At 46.3% G+C, this 23,112-nt stretch overlaps 1 protein-coding gene across 2 annotated transcripts in view; it reads left to right on the top strand.

The window, feature by feature from the left end:
• LOC123746827 (chaoptin) overlaps window positions 1-23,112 on the top strand; it is a 115,533-nt gene that overhangs the window by 31,448 nt on the left and 60,973 nt on the right. For both annotated transcript variants that reach the window (XM_069319616.1, XM_069319615.1), the window contains one exon: window positions 687-924. In XM_069319616.1, coding sequence (XP_069175717.1) covers window positions 687-924 — 238 coding nt within the window. The remainder of the gene's footprint in view (window positions 1-686; window positions 925-23,112) is intronic.

The following is a 23,112-nucleotide window of genomic DNA, read 5'->3' as shown; positions in this document are numbered from 1 at the left end:
TCACAGTGTTACTACTCTTGGTTATCGTGGCTCACAGTGTTACTACTCTTGGTTATCGTGGCCCATAGTGTTACTACTCTTGGTTATCGTGGCTCACAGTGTTACTACTCTTGGTTATCGTGGCCCATAGTGTTACTACTCTTGGTTATCGTGGCTCACAGTGTTAATACTCTTGGTTATCGTGGCCCACAGTGTTACTACTCTTGGTTATCGTGGCCCACAGTGTTACTACTCTTGGTTATCGTGGCTCACAGTGTTACTACTCTTGGTTATCGTGGCTCACAGTGTTACTACTCTTGGTTATCGTGGCTCACAGTGTTACTAGTCTTGGTTATCGTGGCCCACAGTGTTACTACTCTTGGTTATCGTGGCTCACAGTGTTACTACTCTTGGTTATCGTAGCCCATAGAGTTACAGGCGAATGACAATTACTTGTGTCGCTGCTGAAGATTGAGAACTTTTGCTATCGATCGGATTTAGAATTTAGGCGCGACCTTCCGTAAATATTTGTCGTATTGATGTATTTGCCAGTCCCTTAGTGTATTGATTGATGTCTTCCTGTCACTGTCTCTTTCTCTGTCTGTCTCTTTCTCCGTCTTCCTATGTCTGTCTGTCTCTCTCTTTCTTTATCCATCTTTCCCCGATCAATATGCCATATATTACTAAGTACACTTCCTTCCCCACAGATGGCGTGGCACCCCCGCGGTGCCTCCCAAGGCGTGCGTGCGTGGGCGTGCGTGGTTGCGTGCGTATGTGCGTGCGTGTGGCGGGGGTCGGCGTCCCAGGTGGCCCCCTGCTCCTTCAACCTCATGTGTACCTGCAGATATTCTCCCGACGGACCGATGGCCGATCTCACCGTCTCTCCGCCCCTCGACCGCATCACGGAACTCACCTGTATAGGTGTGCCCTTCGCTAGGATGCCAGGTTAGTGCCACAGTGCCTGGGAGTGCCAGGTCAGTGCCACAGTGCCTGGGAGTGCCAGGTCAGTGCCACAGTGCCTGGGAGTGCCAGGTCAGTGCCACAGTGCCTGGGAGTGCCTGGGAGTGCCAGGTTAGTGCCACAGTGCCTGGGAGTGCCAGGTCAGTGCCACAGTGCCTGGGAGTGCCAGGTCAGTGCCACAGTGCCTGGGAGTGCCAGGTCAGTGCCACAGTGCCTGGGAGTGCCTGGGAGTGCCAGGTTAGTGCCACAGTGCCTGGGAGTGCCAGGTCAGTGCCACAGTGCCTGGGAGTGCCAGGTCAGTGCCACAGTGCCTGGGAGTGCCAGGTCAGTGCCACAGTGCCTGGGAGTGCCAGGTCAGTGCCACAGTGCCTGGGAGTGCCAGGTCAGTGCCACAGTGCCTGGGAGTGCCAGGTCAGTGCCACAGTGCCTGGGAGTGCCAGGTCAGTGCCACAGTGCCTGGGAGTGCCAGGTCAGTGCCACAGTGCCTGGGAGTGCCAGGTCAGTGCCACAGTGCCTGGGAGTGCCAGGTCAGTGCCACAGTGCCTGGGAGTGACAGGTCAGTGCCACAGTGCCTGGGAGTGCCAGGTCAGTGCCACAGTGCCTGGGAGTGACAGGTCAGTGCCACAGTGCCTGGGAGTGCCAGGTCAGTGCCACAGTGCCTGGGAGTGCCAGGTCAATGCCACAGTGCCTGGGAGTGCCAGGTTAGTGTCACAGTGCCTGGGAGTGCCAGGTCAGTGCCACAGTGCCTGGGAGTGCCAGGTTAGTGCCACAGTGCCTGGGAGTGCCAGGTCAGTGCCACAGTGCCTGGGAGTGCCAGGTCAGTGCCACAGTGCCTGGGAGTGCCAGGTCAGTGCCACAGTGCCTGGGAGTGCCAGGTCAATGCCACAGTGCCTGGGAGTGCCAGGTTAGTGCCACAGTGCCTGGGAGTGCCAGGTTAGTGCCACAGTGCCTGGGAGTGCTAGGTTAGTGCCACAGTGCCTGGGAGTGCCAGGTCAGTGCCACAGTGCCTGGGAGTGCCAGGTCAGAGAAGCAACGACATACAGGAACACAGTATACTGGTATCAGTACCTGTGAGCACCGGTCCACCGGTACAGGTACCGGTGCGAACCAGGACCCGAGAGTACCTGGTCCGTTTCACAATGTCGTAAAGAAATAGGACTGATACAGCAGCTAGTTAGGGTTGTACTAGGACCAGGTAAAGTACCGGGAGGGTGTGGTTACTGGCAGGGTGTGGCCAGTGGCAGGGTGTGGCCAGTGGTAGGGGTGTGGTTACTGGCAGGGTGTGGCCAGTGGTAGGGTGTGGTTACTGGCAGGGTGTGGCCAGTGGTAGGGTGTGGTTACTGGCAGGGTGTGGCCAGTGGTAGGGTGTGGTTATTGGCAGGGTGTGGCCAGTGGTAGGGATGTGGTTACTAGCAGTGTGTGGCCAGTGGTAGGGATGTGGTCACTGGCATAGTGTGGCCAGTGGTAGGGATGTGGTTACTAGCAGTGTGTGGCCAGTGGTAGGGATGTGGTCACTGGCATAGTGTGGCCAGTGGTATGATGTGGTCAATGACAGTACCTGGCTAACAATAGGGCGTTTCAATGGTTGAATCACCTTCCCACAGGACAGCTAATGGGCAATAAACTAGCTAAATGATTGATAAATTATAAAAAATCCAGGATAACGTGGATAATTTGTACTTAGGAAGCAAACAAACTCAAAAATCCAAGTTTTAAAACAACTTGTCATTCTGTCCAGCGTCAGGTGTCCACATATTCATATGTGGCACATGTCACACATGTGGCTGGTCACTCACAGGAGTCAGATGTGTCAGGAGAAGCGAGTAATTACTTAAAGTCATTCTCAGGTGTAAGACAAACCCACAATTTCCATAAAGTTCTGGTGAGAAAATTGTCGACGGTGTAATCCGTTCATTACGGTGATCTACGGTGCCCTAATTACGCTCATTTGCTGCCTTTATCTTCACAACAACGGGCGCCAGGTGAACGACTTACCTCTGGTGGCACTGCACAGTGGTGGCACTGCACAGTGGTGGCACTGCACAGTGGTGGCACTGCACAGTGGTGGCACTGCACAGTGGTGGCACTGCACAGTGGTGGCACTGCACAGTGGTGGCACTGCACAGTGGAAACACTACACAGTGGAAACACTGCACAGTGGAAACACTACACAGTGGAAACACTGCACAGTGGAAACACTGCACAGTGGTGGCACTGCACAGTGGTGGCACTGCACAGTGGAAACACTACACAGTGGAAACACTACACAGTGGAAACACTACACAGTGGAAACACTGCACAGTGGAAACACTACACAGTGGAAACACTACACAGTGGAAACACTACACAGTGGAAACACTGCACAGTGGAAACACTACACAGTGGAAACACTGCACAGTGGAAACACTGCACAGTGGAAACACTGCACAGTGGAAACACTACACAGTGGAAACACTGCACAGTGGAAACACTACACAGTGGAAACACTACACAGTGGAAACACTACACAGTGGAAACACTACACAGTGGAAACACTACACAGTGGAAACACTACACAGTGGAAACACTGCACAGTGGAAACACTACACAGTGGAAACACTGCACAGTGGAAACACTACACAGTGGAAACACTGCACAGTGGAAACACTGCACAGTGGAAACACTACACAGTGGAAACACTACACAGTGGAAACACTACACAGTGGAAACACTGCACAGTGGAAACACTGCACAGTGGAAACACTACACAGTGGAAACACTACACAGTGGAAACACTACACAGTGGAAACACTGCACAGTGGAAACACTACACAGTGGAAACACTACACAGTGGAAACACTACACAGTGGAAACACTACACAGTGGAAACACTGCACAGTGGAAACACTACACAGTGGAAACACTGCACAGTGGAAACACTGTGCAGTGGAAACACTACACAGTGGAAACACTACACAATGGAAGCCCCACGCAAGTCTGAACAAAGGCTTCACGTCTGAAAGGGAGTTCTGACATTTCCTTACGAGGTGTGGCCAGGAGGAGCTGGGAGAGGCAGGAGTAATTCTTTCGTGAAGTTGGGTTTAATGATGGAGAAGATTGCTTCACTTCGTTGAATAAGACTGTATTTTTACTCATTATTTTTTTCGTAGGGTTTTGGCAGGAGATGAGTTGAATCTTCAAGGTTCACTGGTGATGAGTTAAGCAGGTTTGGGACTGCCGGAGAGGAAGAAGGCAGAACCTATATGGCATTTTTTTCAGTTATCTTAAAGGTTATCTTAAGGGATTTGCATATTTTTTTCTCTCCATATCATAAGATTAGAGTTGTGTTACTGGATGATAAACGAATAGCTTTGTGTGTTGGGATTTCATTTTTTTGAATACAATGACTTCTGATAGTTTCGTTATAGATTTAATTTCAACAGCCTCAGAGATTACCTTTCGATTTCATAAGATATTATGATCCTATTTCCAAAGAGATCAATTTCCAGTTTCCTAGCAGGGTTACTCTCTCCAGTTATCTAGATTATATTAGAATTTTCTACGAAGTAACCAGTTTCTAAAGAGATTACCTTCCAGTTTCGCAAGAAATTATCTTCGAGCTTCTCAATATTGTACCTTCCAGTTTCCAGAGATTATTTTCGAGTTTCACAAAAAGATTATATTCCATTTTTCCCAAGGGATTACTTTCTAGTTTTCTCAGATATAATAACCCAGTAATTTAATTAATTTTCAACTTCTTATATCATTATATTAGAAAAATTTTCAAAATATTCCAGAGGTACTTCAGCAGGAATATCTGGAATATTTCAGCAGGCAGCTCAGGCAAGATGGCGAAGTAATTATTACTTAAACTGCTATATCGTTCAACGATCATTCCTATAAGTGGTAATGACCCAGAAGACGAGCATTTCCAGGAAATGCCTCTGGACCAGTAATTGACCATCACTTGAACCACTTCTGGGAAAATAAACGACCATCTCTGGACGCACCAATGCCCCGGCAAAACACCACTCCTGGAAATGCTGCTGGAGCAGTTAACAAACACATCTGGAAGTAATAACCGGTTGGTATCAGCCCCACCTGGAAGACCTTCGGGGACCTCTTCTCAACCATCACTGGAAGCTTTAGTGGATCGGTAAATTCCTTCATGGAATTGCTTTTAGACTAATAAATACGACACTATTGGAAGCATTTCTGGCACTTGTGGCTCGTTAAACGACCATTTTTAGCTAGTTCGCTGCTGGAATTGTGTGTGTGTGTGCGCCAGTTAACAAGTCGTCTCCGAAAGCGCTATTGAAGAGAAAGGAAATATGATGAGATAAATAGATGAAAGTCCCCAATGCACATCACCACTGGAATCATTTACACGCTATATATATATATATATATATATATATATATATATATATATATATATATATATATATATATATATATATATATATATATATATATATATATCACTGTCACAGCAATGATTGACAACGCTGATGCTGAAAACAAAGCCCGCCTCCTAGCGGTAACAGCACCCCACGCCGGGGATTTTTTATTTGCTGTGCCCAATGCAGCCCTGGGAACTCGCCTCAGTCATGACGCTCTCCGCATTGGAGTTGCCCTTCGCCTTGCCGCCCCGATCCTCACCGAACATAGGTGCATCTGCGGAACTGCGATGGCAGACCAATATGGTCGACATGGTCTGGTATGTCGTAAATCGCAGGGTAAAATCGCAAGACATGAAGAAGTCAACGACATCATCAAGAGGAGCCTCGCCACAGCCCGCTGCCCGGCACAAAGAGAACCACACTTATCCAGACCTAACGACCCTCAGAAGCGCCCTGATGGGGTCACCTTGCTACCTTGGAAGGATGGTAAGCAAGTGGTATGGGACTACACGTGCGCTGCCACACTGGCCAGTACCTACCTCCACTACAGCACACGTGAAAGCGGTGGTGCTGCTTCTTTCAGGGAATCGCAGAAAATTATTAAATACAGAGGTCTAGCACACTGCTACAGCTTTGTTCCGATCGGCTCGGAGACCCTCGGTTCGTGGGGAAAATGTGCATTGAAGTTCCTGAAGGAATTGGGGGACAAATTGATCAGCGCTACAAAAGACCAGAGAGCAAAAAGTTTCTTGTTCCAGCGCCTCAGTGTTGCGATTCAGAGGGGAAATGCCTGTTGCGTCTTGGGCACTAGTCCAACTTCAGAGGAATTCGAAGAAGTGTTTGACTTGCAACAATGATCGAACCCGTCTGTGACATTCATCAATGTTTCCCATTGTTGTGTTTTTCAAGAGATCCATAACCTTTAAGCACCTTTTTGCATTATTATTTTTGTATCAACCCATGTATATCTTGTAACCATCAAATGCATAATAAAGCACAAAAAATAAAAAAGGAAGGGGGTGGTAGGAGAAAAGCACACAGAAACTGTATTGGAGGGGATCTAAACATTCCCTCTAATGCGTTATGCGTGGTTTCCTCCGAGGCTATGGGTCCCCCTTCTTCCAGCTAGAGGTGGTACTCCCTTCCTATTTTATATATATATATATATATATATATATATATATATATATATATATATATATATATATATATATATATATATATATATATATATATAATTCCGAGTTCTTTTTGAAGAGAAAACGACTGCCACTGAAATCTCTTCAGGAAAAATAAGCGACCATTTTTGAAAGCGGCCCCCGCCCAGCAAAAGGCCACTCCAGGAAATGTGTCTAAGCTTGTAAATAAGCCAACGGTACGACAAAAACGAGTGTGTGGTGTGGAGGTTCTGGAAGGGGGGGAGGAGGTGGAACTAGGCTGAAGTGTGGGTGTGTAGTGTGGAGGTTCTGGAAGCCACAAGGCAGAACAGAGTACCTGGAAGTCCCCCCTCGAGGTGATGACAAAGTAATACATATGTACAAGCAGGTGTCCCTATGTATATAATACATAGGGACATGTATAATACATACATTCCCATCAAGATAATCATTCAGGGAACGCTCAACCAGTCAATAAATACCTGTCTATCGACACCTTTTCCCAATCACCAAACGTCTATCGTGTGAGACACAAGTGAGACACAGTTTAACACGACTCGAAGTCTGGAATGGAATGAGGAAAGCAAACTGGAAAGGGAAAACATTTGTAGGTAAATAGGTAACCTTCGCTGGAATGTGTTCCAGGTCTTATGGGCAAGAAACCCAATAACTGCCCCTACATAGGTAAACCTTTTATGGTAACATGCGTTTACGTGTATGGGTTACCCGGCAGTGCCCGGGGTAGACCCGATGAGCGGGTCGACCCGGTATCAGTCCAGTGAAAAATAAATTCAAGAATATTTTGAGGAATAACGAGAATCAACGGAAATATATCCGGCATGCTAACGTTTGTCAACATATTCTGTCTGTCTGTCTCTGTCTGTCTGTCTGTCTGTCTGTCTGTCTCTGTCTGTCTGTCTGTCTGTCTGTCTGTCTCTGTCTCTGTCTCTGTCTGTCTGTCTGTCTGTCTGTCTGTCTGTCTGTCTCTGTCTCTGTCTGTCTGTCTGTCTGTCTGTCTGTCTGTCTCTGTCTGTCTGTCTGTCTGTCTCTGTCTGTCTGTCTGTCTGTCTGTCTGTCTGTCTGTCTCTGTCTGTCTGTCTGTCTGTCTGTCTGTCTGTCTGTCTGTCTGTCTCTCTCTCTCTGTCTCTCTCTCTCTCTCTCTCTCTCTCTCTCTCTCTCTCTCTCTCTCTCTCTCTCTCTTTCTCTCTCTGCGTTAGCTTCTGTCTCTGTCTTTCCGTCTCTTTGTCCCTCCTCTGTTTCCTTCACTCACTAGAATGTATCACGCATGTGTCACTATACACCATGTGTCACTATACAGCACGTGTCACTATACACCACGCGTCACAATGCATCACTACCCGAGGCTCATGTTTGGAACCCGTGATGGTGACTGACTCGGGAGGTGTGTAGGGAGGGGAGGACACACACACACCTGAAAGGAGCAGTCCGCCGGAGCCAGCAGGTGTGTGTGTATATTCTCTTGCACCCCAAGTTTTCATTGCCATCAATCAATCATCAACATTATACAACAAATTATTGATCTCTATCAACTAGCCACTGTACTGATCCCTCAGACCAGTGCAACACTGACAGTTAACCTGGCGGTAGACTGCTGAACCTCTCAATAATCCGTACCGTATATCAGAAGAAACTGCTAACCGAAGTGAGCGTAGCGTGTGTACGCAGGTCGTCTTTCATTTTTCAATTTGAGGACCAAATAAGCGACCATTACTATAAGTGTGTCAGGAGCAGCACAGGTGGAGTGTCTCACCTGTATTGTTAGGAAAAGATAATGTGTATTTTACCTATCTGAGCTTCCAGGATTTGAGTTGGTAGCTCTTGGACCCCGCCTTTCTACCTGTCGGTGGTATGTATGGATGCCCGGCCTATTTTCCTCTATCGTGTCAATTATGTACCTCTCTCACACATCGCCAGGATGCATATCACAGCAGGTGTCTGTCTCTCGGGTACATATTTACTATTAGGCAAACACAGGTGTCACAGCACTACGAATCCCGAGCGTTGTCCGCTCGGCCACAGCTACCCGTTCGGATTCCGGGGTTCGGGTTGGGCCTGGGTTCGATCCCAGGCGCCGGCGAGAAAAAATGGGGAGTTTCTTTCACCCTAATGCCCCTATTACCTAGCAGTAAATAGGTACCTGGGAGTTAGTCAGCTGTCACGGGCTGCTTCCTGTGGGGGGGGGGGGGGGAAAGAAAATAGTAGTTAGTAATAGTTGATTGACAGTTGAGAGGCGGGCCGAAAGAGCAGAGTTCAACCCACCGCAAGCACAAAACTAGGTGAATACACACACACACACACACACACACACACACACACACACACACACACACACACACACACACACACACACACACACACACACGCACGCTCCCTCCCACAGCAAAACACCCAAAAGTACCCAAACATACACTATCACATAGCCCTCCCCCCTCTCCCCCTCCCACATAAATGGCCAGTTTCCGTTACGAAGCGCAAATAATACGATCAAAGGAATTATACTTATCTATAAAAGTATAATTAATACTTAATCATACGCCAGCGAACAGCATTATGCACTTTTTTTTATAAGCCTTCCTTTCATAATGATCTTAATTGGCGTATAGACCAGCTTTTTTAGAGGGGCATAATTTTAACTAACAGATCAAAAATATTTTCTAGCTAATTGGAGCAGACCAAACCAACCCGAGATCATTAGTGTTGAAATGTCAGTGTATTTTTTTTGGGATTTTATTTTTTGTTTCTTTGTTTTTTGGGGGGGGAGAGCAGGGAAAGGTGCAATTATCATCCTCTGAGTTGTTCGGTTGGCTTGTTTATTGAATTCAATTGAGACGACGTCCATTGTGGTTTTGTGTGTGTGTGTGTGTTTGTGTGTGTGTGTGTGTGTGTGTGTGTGTGTGTGTGTGTTTGTGTGTGTGTGTGTGTGTGTGTGTGTGTGTGTGTGTGTGTGTTTGTGTGTGTGTGTGTGTGTGTGTGTGTGTGTGTGTGTGTGTGTGTGTGTGTGTGTGTGTTTACAGAGAGTTAGATAACGGGAGCTTAGATATCATTACTTCTATAACCTGTTATCACAAATAAGTGAGCCATGTTTGACTCAGGTATTTGAAGGTTAATAGTCAGGAGTCGTTGTTGGGTGATATCACCAGTTATCCATACTTGTTGCGTGATATCACCAATTATCCATACTTTTTGCGTGATATCACCCAGTTATCCACACTTGTTGAGTATCTTAACGACCCGTGGAATGTTTTGGTGGTTCATATGACGGTGATTAATGATTACTCCCTCCAGAAGTAACACCATGCCACCAGTCACATATGTATTGAATATCCCCTAACAACACACATATGTAGAGAAGTGAATGATGTAGTACCGGTCCGTCTTGGAGGCTTATCAACTGCTGACATGCTCTTCAGAGCCGTAGCCAATGTCTGGAATGAATAACCATCTTTCACTGCATATTATCTTGACTTTCACGAACTTCACACTCAATATCTAGCCAACTAAGTGCCAATTATCATCAGGTTTGGCGCCATTTATTGTCCGATTGGCATAATGATTAGATAAGCTAATTAAGAAATAATCAGCAATTATAACATGTTATTATGCTGACTCTCTCCCATCGTAACGCCGGACAAGTAATCACAGACGCTCAACACGAATTATCTCGAATTATCATAAATTAGCCAGCTGAGTTGAATTAACATATCATTGCATCTCAGCACGAGCCCTGGCCAATTAGCATATATGATCAAGCTGGGAGTAATTAGCATAGCGGCGGCCAACTCTCACTCATTGCTAAAACACAAGCGCAGATAATCAGTGACAAACATCACGAACGATTAGTACTACTAATTATTGATATAGATTATCAGATTCAGCTAAAGCTGTAAGCTTAGGCTGCCGCTAAGCCCTCGAACCAGGAGTCGATTTCTATACGAGGCTTACTAAATGATCACTAGTTATCAGGGTTATGTAAGGAGAAGTAGGCCTACCTTGGGATTAACAGGTAGGCCTACCTTGTGATGATTAACAGGTAGGCCAAGCCTGTCATTAACAAGCAGTGAACCAATTCATCACCAGTTCAATATGCCTGTTAGCCCCTGGATGATGACGACTCTGAGTTGAGCCAAATACAACTCAGATGAAATTGATAATACATATAAATATGTATTTCTAGGAGATGAGATTTATATATCTCATCTCGTGAGATGTGTGTGTGTGTGTGTGTGTGTGTGTGTGTGTGTGTGTGTGTGTGTGTGTGTGTGTGTGTGTGTGTGTGTGTGTGTGTGTACTCACCTATTTGTGCTTGCTGGATCGAGCATTGACTCTTGGATCCCGCCTTTCTAGCCATCGGTTGTTTACGGTAATGACTCCTGTCCCATTTTCCTGTGTGTGTGTGTGTGTGTGTGTGTGTGTGTGTGTGTGTGTGTGTGTGTGTGTGTGTGTGTGTGTGCGTGCGTGTGTGTGTGTGTGTGCGTGTGTGCGTGTGTGTGTGTGTGTGTGTGTGTGTGTGTGTGCGTGTATAATCATCCAATCTAAACTGAATGACTAAGTAATCATCAATAATAAGCGGCATTAATTTAAATTTCTTCTTGTTTATCGCTAATTCCGACCATTTTTTATCACTAATTATCTACACTCATGAGTTAATTACTCATGAGTGATTACTCATGAGTGATTACTCATGAGTACAGTAAGTATTTATCACACTTGTACCAGTGACCATGGGTCATAGTCAGCTGTGAACAACTATATAACTCTGATTATCGAGAATTATCTCTAAAATTATATATTTCCTATATCGCGAGTTAATATGAACGTTACCAGTGACATTAAATTATCTGCAATTATGGCGAATTATCCGCAGTTATAAGTGATCCATGGGAGCTGGAGTCGTCTCTCTCTGGGGGTCGTCGAGTCATCTCTCTCTCTCTGGGGGTCGGGGAGTCGTGTCTCTCACTCTCTGGGGGTCGGGGAGTCATCTCTCTCTCTCTCTGGGGGTCGGGGAGTCGTGTCTCTCTCTCTCTCTCTGGGGGTCGTGAGTCGTCTCTCTCTCTCTCTCTCTCTCTCTGGGGGTCGTCGAGTCATCTCTCTCTCTCTCTCTGGGGGTCGGGGAGTCGTGTCTCTCACTCTCTGGGGGTCGGGGAGTCATCTCTCTCTCTCTCTGGGGGTCGGGGAGTCGTGTCTCTCTCTCTCTCTCTGGGGGTCGTGAGTCGTCTCTCTCTCTCTCTCTCTCTCTCTCTCTGGGGGTCGTGAGTCGTCTCTCTCTCTCTCTCTCTCTCTGGGGGTCGTGAAGTCGTCTCTCTCTCCGGCTGAGTCGTGGAGAGCCATTACCGCCTATGACTGTAATCGGGTCCCCATTTTTCCCTAATTACATCTTCTCGTCCACGCCATTATCTATGCCCTCATTTCCATAATTCCAAAGTAGCTTTCTCCCGGTTGGAATTACCGGCACTGGTGTAGGTAGCTCCCGGTTTCTGACTGGAATATTCTTGGTGTCTACACCTGTTGGTCAGAAATATTCTTGGTCAAAAGATTCGTTTCGGTAGGAGTATTCTTCGTGGTTCGAATATTCGTGGTTGGGAGTTTTTTCTGGTTGGAATATACCTTCGTGGACCTTTCCCGGTTAAAAGGCTCGAGGCATCTCTGGAATATCTGAAGTATTCCAATTCTAGTTCATCTCAAAGTCCCGGAAGATATATTCGAAGATATTTTGGGTATCATTCTGGAAATGCATTTCATTTTTTTTGGTTCAGAATATTAACTGATATCGAAAAATTTGTGAAGTGACTTGGGGGGCCAAATTCCGAAAGGAAAATTACCCATTCCTATCAGGGGAAAACATATCCCCTCCCATGCAATACTGACCCTCCCTACCCCTCTCTATCACCCTAAACCACCCCCTCCCATTTCTCTCCCTTCCCATACCTTTCCTTCTTCCTTTCTATCCTATCCCTCTCTATTCCTTTCTATCCTATCCTCTCGCCTAGCCACGTACTCAAGCCTGTTCTTCTCTTCGGAGTAGAGCCGGAGATAATCCCAATCAATACAATCAACGAACAATCAATACAAACAGGTTATATTGCAGCATCTTAGTAACTAGTCGCAGGTGAGGCCCCAGGAACCCTCGGGCTCTGACACAAACGAATGAAATAAATACTTTTAAAAAAATATATTTGGGGGAAAAAGGTTGTTAACGATAGTTTTTAGGTCGGTGGCTTTTTAATCTCAGAGCCAGTCAAAGTGTGGAGAGGAGAGGGCGGAGAGAAGAAGAGAAGGAAGACAGAGAATTATGGCGCGCAAAGAGTAAGAAAAAACAGGGGATATGAAGTAGCAGAAAAGGGAGAAAAGGTGAAGTGTGAAGGAAAAGATAAAATAGAGAGTTAAGTAGAAAAAAAGAAATAGTGACATGATAAAAAAGGGGTGAAGAGAAAGTTGGGTGAAGAGGGTAATGAGAGACCCGGAGAAAAATGAGAAGCAGGGCCGGAAGAATGAAGAGCAGCAGCAGGTAAGCAGATAGCCCAGAGCAGGCAGCAGACGTGACGCTGATATCAAGTACGTCATCTTCACCAAGTTAAGGAAATTTTCAGCCTGGTGATTCCTTGGGTCACGAGAAAATTGCGACCCGCGAAATGGTAACACTCATGCATGCTGCGACCCGCGAGATGGCAACACTCATGCATGCTGAGACCAGCATGATGGCAACACTCATGCATGCTGCGACCCGCGAGATGGCAACACTCATGCATGCTGAGACCCGCGAGATGGCAACACTCACATAAGCCGCGAGATGGCAACACTCACACAAGCTGCGACCCGCGAGATGGCAACACTCACACAAGCCGCGACCCCGCGAGATGGCAACACTCACACAAGCCGCGACCCCGCGAGATGGCAACACTCACACAAGCCGCGACCCGCGAGATGGCAACACTCACACAAGCTGCGACCCGCGAGATGGCAACACTCACACAAGCCGCGACCCACGAGATGGCAACACTCACACAAGCCGCGACCCACGAGATGGCAACACTCACACAAGCCGCGACCCCGCACGATGGCAACACTCACACAAGCCGCGACCCCGCATGATGGCAACACTCACACAAGCCGCGACCCGCATGATGGCAACACTCACACAAGCCGCGACCCACGAGATGGCAACACTCACACAAGCCGCGACCAGCATGATGGCAACACTCACATAAGCCACGACCAGCATGATGGCAACACTCACACAAGCCGCGAAACGCGAGATGGCAACACTCACACAAGCCGCGACCCGTGAGATGGCAACACTCACACAAGCCGCGACCAGCATGATGGCAACACTCACACAAGCCGCGACCCGCATGATGGCAACACTCACACAAGCCGCGACCCGCAAGATGGCAATACTCACATAAGCCACGACCAGCATGATGGCAACACTCACACAAGCCGCGACCCGCGAGATGGCAACACTTACACAAGCCGCGACCCGCGAGATGGCAACACTCACACAAGCCGCGACTTGCGAGATGGCAACACTCACACAAGCCGCAACCCATGAGATGGAAACACTCACACAAGCTGTGACCCGCAAGATGGCAACACTCACACAAGCCGCGACCCGCAAGATGGCAACACTCACACAAGCCGTGACCCGCGAGATGGCAACACTCACACAAGCTGCGACCAGCATGATGGCAACACTTACACAAGCCGCGACCTGCGAGATGGCAACACTCACACAAGCCGCGACCCGCGAGATGGCAACACTCACACAAGCCGCGACCCGCGAGATGGCAACACTCACACAAGCCGCGACCCGCAAGATGGCAACACTCACACAAGCCGCGACCCGCGAGATGGCAACATTCACACAAGCCGCGACCCGCAAGATGGCAACACTCACACAAGCCGCGACCCGCGAGATGGCAACACTCACACAAGCCGCGACCCGCGAGATGGCAACATTCACACAAGCCGCGACCCGCGAGATGGCAACACTCACACAAGCCGCGACCCGCGAGATGGCAACACTCACACAAGCCGCGACCCCGCGAGATGGCAACACTCACACAAGCCGCGACCCGCAAGATGGCAACACTCACACAAGCCGCGACCCGCGAGATGGCAACACTCACACAAGCCGCGACCCGCAAGATGGCAACACTCACACAAGCCGCGACCCGCGAGATGGCAACACTCGTCCTCATTTGTTAAGAATCCTTAATTTTTTTTGTTAAGGATCAAGTTTGAGCAAATTACCTGCACTCGTTGCTCAGGTTCCTTGATGAAACTGTATTGGTGTTACTGAAGTTGAAAATGTCAGACTTTGGACGAAGTTGTGTTCAGCAAAACTGGAGATGATCTGAGCCGCCTTACCCACAGCTCTTGTCAGAGAAAACGCCAGAATTTCTTGTTTTAAGACTGATATGTACATGTGTATATTAAAATAAACACACACACAAAAGGGGTCTGGTAGCTGAGTGAACAGGGCGTGAGGACTCGTAATCCTGTGGCCCGGGTTCGATTCCTGGCGCCGGCAGAGACAGAGCTTCTTTCACCTTGATGCCCTTGTTACCTAGCAGTAAATAGGTACCTGGGAGTTAGACAGCTGTTATGGACTGCTTCCTAGGGTGTGTATGTGTGTGGGGAAAAAAATTAGTTAGTAGTTACTAACAGTTGATTGACAGTTGAGAGGCGGGATCAAAGAGCCAAAGCTCAACCCCCGCAAGCACAACTAGGTGAATACACACACACACACACACACACACACACACACACACACACACACACACACACACACACACACACACACACACACACACACACAAGGGCTAGACAAAAACACAGCCCTACAGGTATAAACATGTGAAAACATGTGAGAAAACACAATAAACAAGGAAAAATAAACAAGTTTCCTACAAGACAAGTCCTCAGTCCTAAGACAAAACAATTAAGGAAAACGTGAGGAAATTGGACCTCATAACGGAACACAAAAATATATAACATGATTCAGACATACAAAATCTTCAGAAATTCTTAAAGAGAGCAAACAGTAAAACGAGGAACTACCACTTGAGAGAACAATAAAATACTGGTGAAACACCTTAGTAATAAATTTGTAAACACGCACTAACAAGGGTTTAATGAAGGGAATCTGACGAACTTCAGGGAGTTTTACGACAAGTTAGCGACACTCCAGCGAGCCAGAGAAGAATGGACGCGCTGCATCTTGCTAGACTGTTAGAAATTATTAGACTCAGTACTGCGTAAGGGCTTGAGAACCACGGCCCAGATTCACGAAGCAGTTACGCAAGCACTTACGAACCTGTCCATCTTTCCTCAATCTTTGGCGGCTTTGTTTACAATTATTAAACAGTTAATGAGCCCCGAAGCACCAGGAGGCTGTTTATAGCAATAACAACAGTTGATTGGCAAGTTTTCATGCTTGTAAACTGTTTAATAAATGTAACAAAAGCCGTCAAAGATTGAGGAAAGGTGTACACGTTCGTGAGTACTTGCGTAACTGCTTCGTGAATCTGGCCCCAGGGGAGAGTAGATTGGGCAAGTACTGAACTGCGAGAGAGGCAAGTACTAGTGAGAGTGGTGTTTCCTACAGCTCTATGCGCGGACCTATATTATCCTCACCTGTCAGCTACCTAACTCTACATGTAGAGACCTTTATGCTAATGTTTACATTACCTCACCATAGATGTACAGTACCACGTGTCAATGTTTACATTACCTCACCCTGGAGGTACAGGCCCACGTGCCAATGTTTACATTACCTCACCCTGGAGGTACAGTCCCACGTGCCAATGTTTACATTACCTCACCCTGGAGGTACAGGCCCACGTGTCAATGTTTACATTACCTCACCATAGATGTACAGTCCCACGTGCCAATGTTTACATTACCTCACCATAGATGTACAGTACCACGTGTCAATGTTTACATTACCTCACCCTGGAGGTACAGTCCCACGTGCCAATGTTTACATTACCTCACCCTGGAGGTACAGTCCCACGTGCCAATGTTTACATTACCTGACCATAGATGTACAGGCCCACGTGCCAATGTGTACATCAGACAATTAACGAGACCGACAAAAGAGGTGATCGTAACACCTTCTACCTGCCAGCCCAGAGGACTGAGTGCATGGCCTCGGAACAACACATACATCACTCTTGCTGAATCAATAAAAAATGGTAATTAATTACTGGGCTGTTTTGCGGCAATTAACCTTCGTGGCCGCCATTGTTAGTCAGGAAAGAAAGTAACAGTGGAGGCATTAACAACTCTGTTTAGCCGTCGTGGTTGTAACTAACGACTGTGCCGCCCTCAGTCTTAACGCCACAGGTCATCAACCACCAGGCTTGCAACAGCCACAGGTCATCAACCACCAGGCTTGCAACACCCATAAACCATCAACCATCAGGCTTGCAACAGCCATTGGTCATCAATTATTAGGCTTGCGATAGCCATTGGTCATCAATTTTAAGGCTTGCGATAGCCATAGGTCATCAATTATTAGGCTTGCGATAGCCATAGGTCATCAATTATTAGGCTTGCGATAGCCATAGGTCATCAATTATTAGGCTTGCGATAGCCATAGGTCATCAACCACCAGGCTTACAACAGCCATAGGTCATCAATTACCAGGCTTGCAACAGCCACAGGTCATCAACCACCAGGCTTGCAACAGCCATAAGTCATCAATTACGTTTGGAGTGTCTGGATTATTCTGCAGACTATAATGTTGCAAGGTTAGTTATTGCACCTTATGAACTTTTCCGTTTTGAGAATATAGATAGAATAACCGTGCTTGCGTGCGTTCGTGCTTGCGTGCGTGCGTGCGTCCGTGTTTGCGCAGGCGCCGAGTGAAGCACTGTGTTCCTCCGATGGTTTCCACCAATAGTATTGTTCCTGCTCTGTGAGGCGACCAGGTGACAACGCCTTTGTTTACAGTGGGCGCTTAGGCCCCTAGTCCCCTCACCTCCGAGCCTCGCGGGGACAGCAGTTCGTTCCTTTAGCGGGCTAGCGAGGGCCGGCTGGCCAGGCCGCTTCGCCAAGGAGCTAGCTAGGGCCGGCTGGTCAGGCCGCTTCGCCAAGGAGCTAGCGAGAGCCGGCTGGTCAGGCCGCTTCGCCAAGGAGCTAGCGAGGGCCGGCTGGTCAGGCCGCTTCGCCAAGGAGCTAGCGAGGGCCGGCTGGTCAGGCCGCTTCGCCAAGGAGCTAGCGAGGGCCGGCTGGCCAGGCCGCTTCGCCAAGGAGCTAGCGAGGGCCGGCTGGTCAGGCCGCTTCGCCAAGGAGCTAGCGAGGGCCGGCTGGTCAGGCCGCTTCGCCAAGGAGCTAGCGAAGGCCAGCTGGCCAGGCCGCTTCGCCAAGGAGCTAGCGAGGGCCGGCTGGCCAGGCCGCTGCTTCGAGGAGCTAGCGAGGGCCAGCTGGCCAAGCCGCTTCGTCAAGGAGCCAGCGAGGGCCAGGTGGCCAGCCAGTACCTGGAGGTGGCCTCCAGGAACACTTGCTGGTGTTAACTGCAGCCGTGTTGGCTTTACGAGATTAATGACGATAACACAACCCGTCATTAATCCAATTTGGCCTCGACGCTGTAAGTGTGACGAATTTCCTCTTATTTTAGTTAATATCTTATTGCACGTGAATAACAGCAAGTGTGAGGGAGTGTGGCGGTCCTTCCGTGTCTTTGTCTCAGTGTGTCACTGTGTCCATGTGTCCGGCTGTGTCACGTGTGTGTGTCTGTGTCTTTTTTGTGTTAGTGTGTGTCTCTATGCCCGAGTTTGTGTTTATCACAGTGTTGCAAGAGAACACTAATCGAGCGATTCCCATTAGACTTGGCAGAGAAGTTGTGTATTTGGCCAAGAAAGAATGTATTGGGTGAGTTAGAGAGCAGATTAGGGAGTCAAGATTGGTCACGGGGTCAGGTTTGGTCAGCGGATAAGAACAGGTCAGGGCTCATTAGGGACTTATTAACAAATAAGTCTGGTGGCTCATTAACTTCCACAATAAATCTTAAATTCCAACTACTTGCTGTCACATGACCAATGCTACTGACTCAAAAGGAGGAACACACAAAACAGCAGGGAGGGAATTCTGCAAAGATATACTGGCATGTTTTTTACCACAACAATATCACAACAACGTCCTTGATCTGAGTTGAGTCAATGTCGAGTCAATGATCCTACGGAAGATAACGTCCTGAATTGATTTGAGATATACATGAAGGACATTAGACGGTGTGTGTTCTTCAGTAATGAGATCCAAGCCCCTCAAAAATCTATACGTGGAGTGCCACAGCATTCAATTATAAGAGCTATTGTTTTCCTTCTGTCCATACCCAGCAATTTAAAAATCAAAGGAACATCCCTCACATCCTCTGACGACACAACTACATATACACAGGTAGAGCTTATGTGTCGTCCTCGACCACACGTTCAATGTACTAATGTATAAGTTTCATGAACGGCTACAGCCGTTCTGTGGAGTGTCTGTCCACAAGGAAGGAACACGAGTTATGTCGCTGAAGAACAGTCTGGACCAAACTGGTCCACTCTGCTCCCACCACCACCTGCTCACATTCCCTCGTAACATTAGATTATATATTTCGCTCTTCCCACACAGCAGAGGAGAAACTGCTGTACTCAGCAGAGGAGAAACTGCTGTACTCAGCAGAGGAGAAACTGATGTACGCAGCAGAGGAGAAACTGATGTACGCAGCAGAGGAGAAACTGCTGTACGCAGCAGAGGAGAAACTGCTGTACACAGCAGAGGAGAAACTGCTGTACACAGCAGAGGAGAAACTGCTGTACACAGCAGAGGAGAAACAGTTGTACACAGCAGAGGAGAAACTGCTGTACACAGCAGAGGAGAAACTGATGTACTCAGCAGAGGAGAAACTGATGTACGCAGCAGAGGAGAAACTGCTGTACACAGCAGAGGAGAAACTGCTGTACACAGCAGAGGAGAAACTGATGTACTCAGCAGAGGAGAAACTGCTGTACACAGCAGAGGAGAAACAGTTGTACACAGCAGAGGAGAAACAGTTGTACACAGCAGTGGAGAAACTGCTGTACCCAGCAGTGGAGAAACTGCTGTACCCAGCAGTGGAGAAACTGCTGTACTCAGCAGTGGAGAAACTGTTGTACCCAGCAGAGTTCGTTCACACCAACAGCGGTCATATATGAAACGAACTTTCTTTCAACCGTACAAATACAACAGCACTTTTGTTGTATACACAGACGCAAAGAATACTTGATATAAAAGATACGATAACATCTAAATACAGCAGGTTATATTCTGAATCATCCTATTTTATGAGATCTGTTGTTACAAGATCTGTTGTTACAAGATCTGTTGTGTTACAAGATCTTTTGTGTTACAAGATCTGTTGTGTTACAAGATCTGTTGTGTTACAAGATCTGTTGTGTTACAAGCTCTGTTGTGTTACAAGATCTGTTGTGTTACAAGATCTGTTGTTTTACAAGCTCTGTTGTGTTACAAGATCTGTTGTGTTACAAGATCTGTTGTGTTACAAGATCTGTTGTGTTACAAGATCTGTTGTTACAAGATCTGTTGTGTTACAAGACCTGTTGTTACAAGATCTGTTGTGTTACAAGCTCTGTTGTGTTACAAGATCTGTTGTTTTTACAAACTCTGTTGTGTTACAAGATCTGTTGTTTTTACAAGATCTGTTGTGTTACAAGATCTGTTGTGTTACAAGATCTGTTGTGTTACAAGATCTGTTGTTTTTACAAGCTCTGTTGTGTTACAAGATCTGTTGTTTTTACAAGCTCTGTTGTGTTACAAGCTCTGTTGTGTTACAAGATCTGTTGTGTTACAAGATCTGTTGTTTTTACAAGCTCTGTTGTGTTACAAGCTCTGTTGTGTTACAAGATCTGTTGTGTTACAAGACCTGTTGTGTTACAAGATCTGTTGTTTTTACAAGCTCTGTTGTGTTACAAGATCTGTTGTGTTACAAGATCTGTTGTGTTACAAGCTCTGTTGTGTTACAAGATCTGTTGTTACAGGATCTTTTGTGTTACAAGATCTGTTGTTACAAGATCTGTTGTGTTACAAGATCTGTTGTGTTACAAGATCTGTTGTTTCAAGATCTGTTGTGTTACAAGATCTGTTGTGTTACAAGATCTGTTGTTACAAGATCTGTTGTGTTACAAGATCTGTTGTGTTACAAGCTCTGCTGTGTTACAAGATCTGTTGTGTTACAAGCTCTGTTGTGTTACAAGATCTGTTGTGTTACAAGATCTGTTGTGTTACAAGATCTGTTGTTACAAGATCTGTTGTGTTACAAGATCTGTTGTGTTACAAGATCTGTTGTGTTACAAGCTCTGTTGTGTTACAAGATCTGTTGTGTTACAAGATCTGTTGTGTTACAAGATCTGTTGTGTTACAAGCTCTGTTGTGTTACAAGATCTGTTGTGTTACAAGCTCTGTTGTGTTACAAGATCTGTTGTGTTACAAGATCTGTTGTGTTACAAGATCTGTTGTGTTACAAGATCTGTTGTGTTACAAGATCTGTTGTGTTACAAGATCTGTTGTGTTACAAGATCTGTTGTGTTACAAGATCTGTTGTGTTACAAGCTCTGTTGTGTTACAAGATCTGTTGTGTTACAAGATCTGTTGTTTTACAAGATCTGTTGTTACAAGATCTTTTGTGTTACAAGATCTGTTGTTACAAGATCTGTTGTGTTACAAGATCTGTTGTTTTACAAGATCTGTTGTTACAAGATCTTTTGTGTTACAAGATCTGTTGTTACAAGATCTGTTGTGTTACAAGATCTGTTGTGTTACAAGATCTGTTGTGTTACAAGATCTGTTGTTACAAGATCTGTTGTGTTACAAGATCTGTTGTTACAAGATCTGTTGTGTTACAAGATCTGTTGTGTTACAAAATCTGTTGTGTTACAAGATCTGTTGTGTTACAAGATCTGTTGTGTTACAAGATCTGTTGTGTTACAAGCTCTGCTGTGTTACAAGATCTGTTGTGTTACAAGCTCTGTTGTGTTACAAGATCTGTTGTGTTACAAGATCTGTTGTTACAAGATCTGTTGTGTTACAAGCTCTGTTGTGTTACAAGATCTGTTGTGTTACAAGATCTGTTGTGTTACAAGATCTGTTGTGTTACAAGATCTGTTGTGTTACAAGATCTGTTGTTTTTACAAGCTCTGTTGTGTTACAAGATCTGTTGTTTTTACAAGCTCTGTTGTGTTACAAGACCTGTTGTGTTACAAGATCTGTTGTTTTTACAAGCTCTGTTGTGTTACAAGATCTGTTGTTTTTACAAGCTCTGTTGTGTTACAAGATCTGTTGTTTTTACAAGCTCTGTTGTGTTACAAGATCTGTTGTGTTACAAGATCTGTTGTGTTACAAGATCTGTTGTGTTACAAGATCTGTTGTGTTACAAGATCTGTTGTGTTACAAGATCTGTTGTGTTACAAGATCTGTTGTGTTACAAGCTCTGTTGTGTTACAAGATCTGTTGCGTTACAAGCTCTGTAGTGTTACAAGATCTGTTGTTCTGTTGGGGCCTCACGCTACTCTTGTTAAATTAATATAGAGTTAGCATAACTTATCTATCTTTAAGTTTGTAGTCTATATGTTAATTACCTCTAAGTTAGCTGGAGTCTGCATTGACACACTATCCAGGTGTGTGCTGGGAAGGTAATATCCAGGTGTGTGCTGGGAAGGTAATATCCAGGTGTGTGCTGGGAAGGTAATATCCAGGTGTGTGCTGGGAGAGTAATATCCAGGTGTGTGCTGGGAAGGTAATATCCAGGTGTGTGCTGGGAAGGTAATATCCAGGTGTGTGCTGGGAAGGTAATATCCAGGTGTGTGCTGGGAAGGTAATATCCAGGTGCGTGCTGGGAAGGTAATATCCAGGTGTGTGCTGGGAGAGTAATATCCAGGTGTGTGCTGGGAGAGTAATATCCAGGTGTGTGCTGGGAAGGTAATATCCAGGTGTGTGCTGGGAAGGTAATATCCAGGTGTGTGCTGGGAAAGTAATATCCAGGTGTGTGCTGGGCGAGTAATATCCAGGTGTGTGCTAGGAAGGTAATATCCAGGTGTGTGCTGGGAAGGTAATATCCAGGTGTGTGCTGGGAAAGTAATATCCAGGTGTGTGCTGGGAAAGTAATATCCAGGTGTGTGCTGGGAGAGTAATATCCAGGTGTGTGCTGGGAGAGTAATATCCAGGTGTGTGCTGGGAGAGTAATATCCAGGTGTGTGCTGGGAGAGTAATATCCAGGTGTGTGCTGGGAGAGTAATATCCAGGTGTGTGCTGGGAAGTGGGAGTTTAGTAGCACAAATGAACGTTACTTTGGCCACATTATACAGCAATATTTCCTGTTTAATGAAAAAACGTAAAATACAAATGTTCAATATTTTTGTACCGGGAGTAGGCTACAGGCAACCCGTTCTCGCACTTTCGTACAGTCAATATTGACTTATTAAATAAGTGCATATGTGACATACTAATTTACTGTGAATATTTTAGTTTACCTTGAAAAGCTTCATAGAAAACACCGACCTCACCTAACCTTCTTAGTATGTTAAGATAAGCGTCTTATTGCTTCGTAATTACAATTATTACTTAACCTA

This window comes from Procambarus clarkii, chromosome 93 (assembly GCF_040958095.1).
Source record: "Procambarus clarkii isolate CNS0578487 chromosome 93, FALCON_Pclarkii_2.0, whole genome shotgun sequence".
Classification (NCBI taxonomy): Eukaryota; Metazoa; Arthropoda; class Malacostraca; order Decapoda; family Cambaridae; genus Procambarus; species Procambarus clarkii.
Note: the sequence above shows the minus strand (reverse complement) of the source record. Positions and strands in the feature narration are given on the sequence as shown.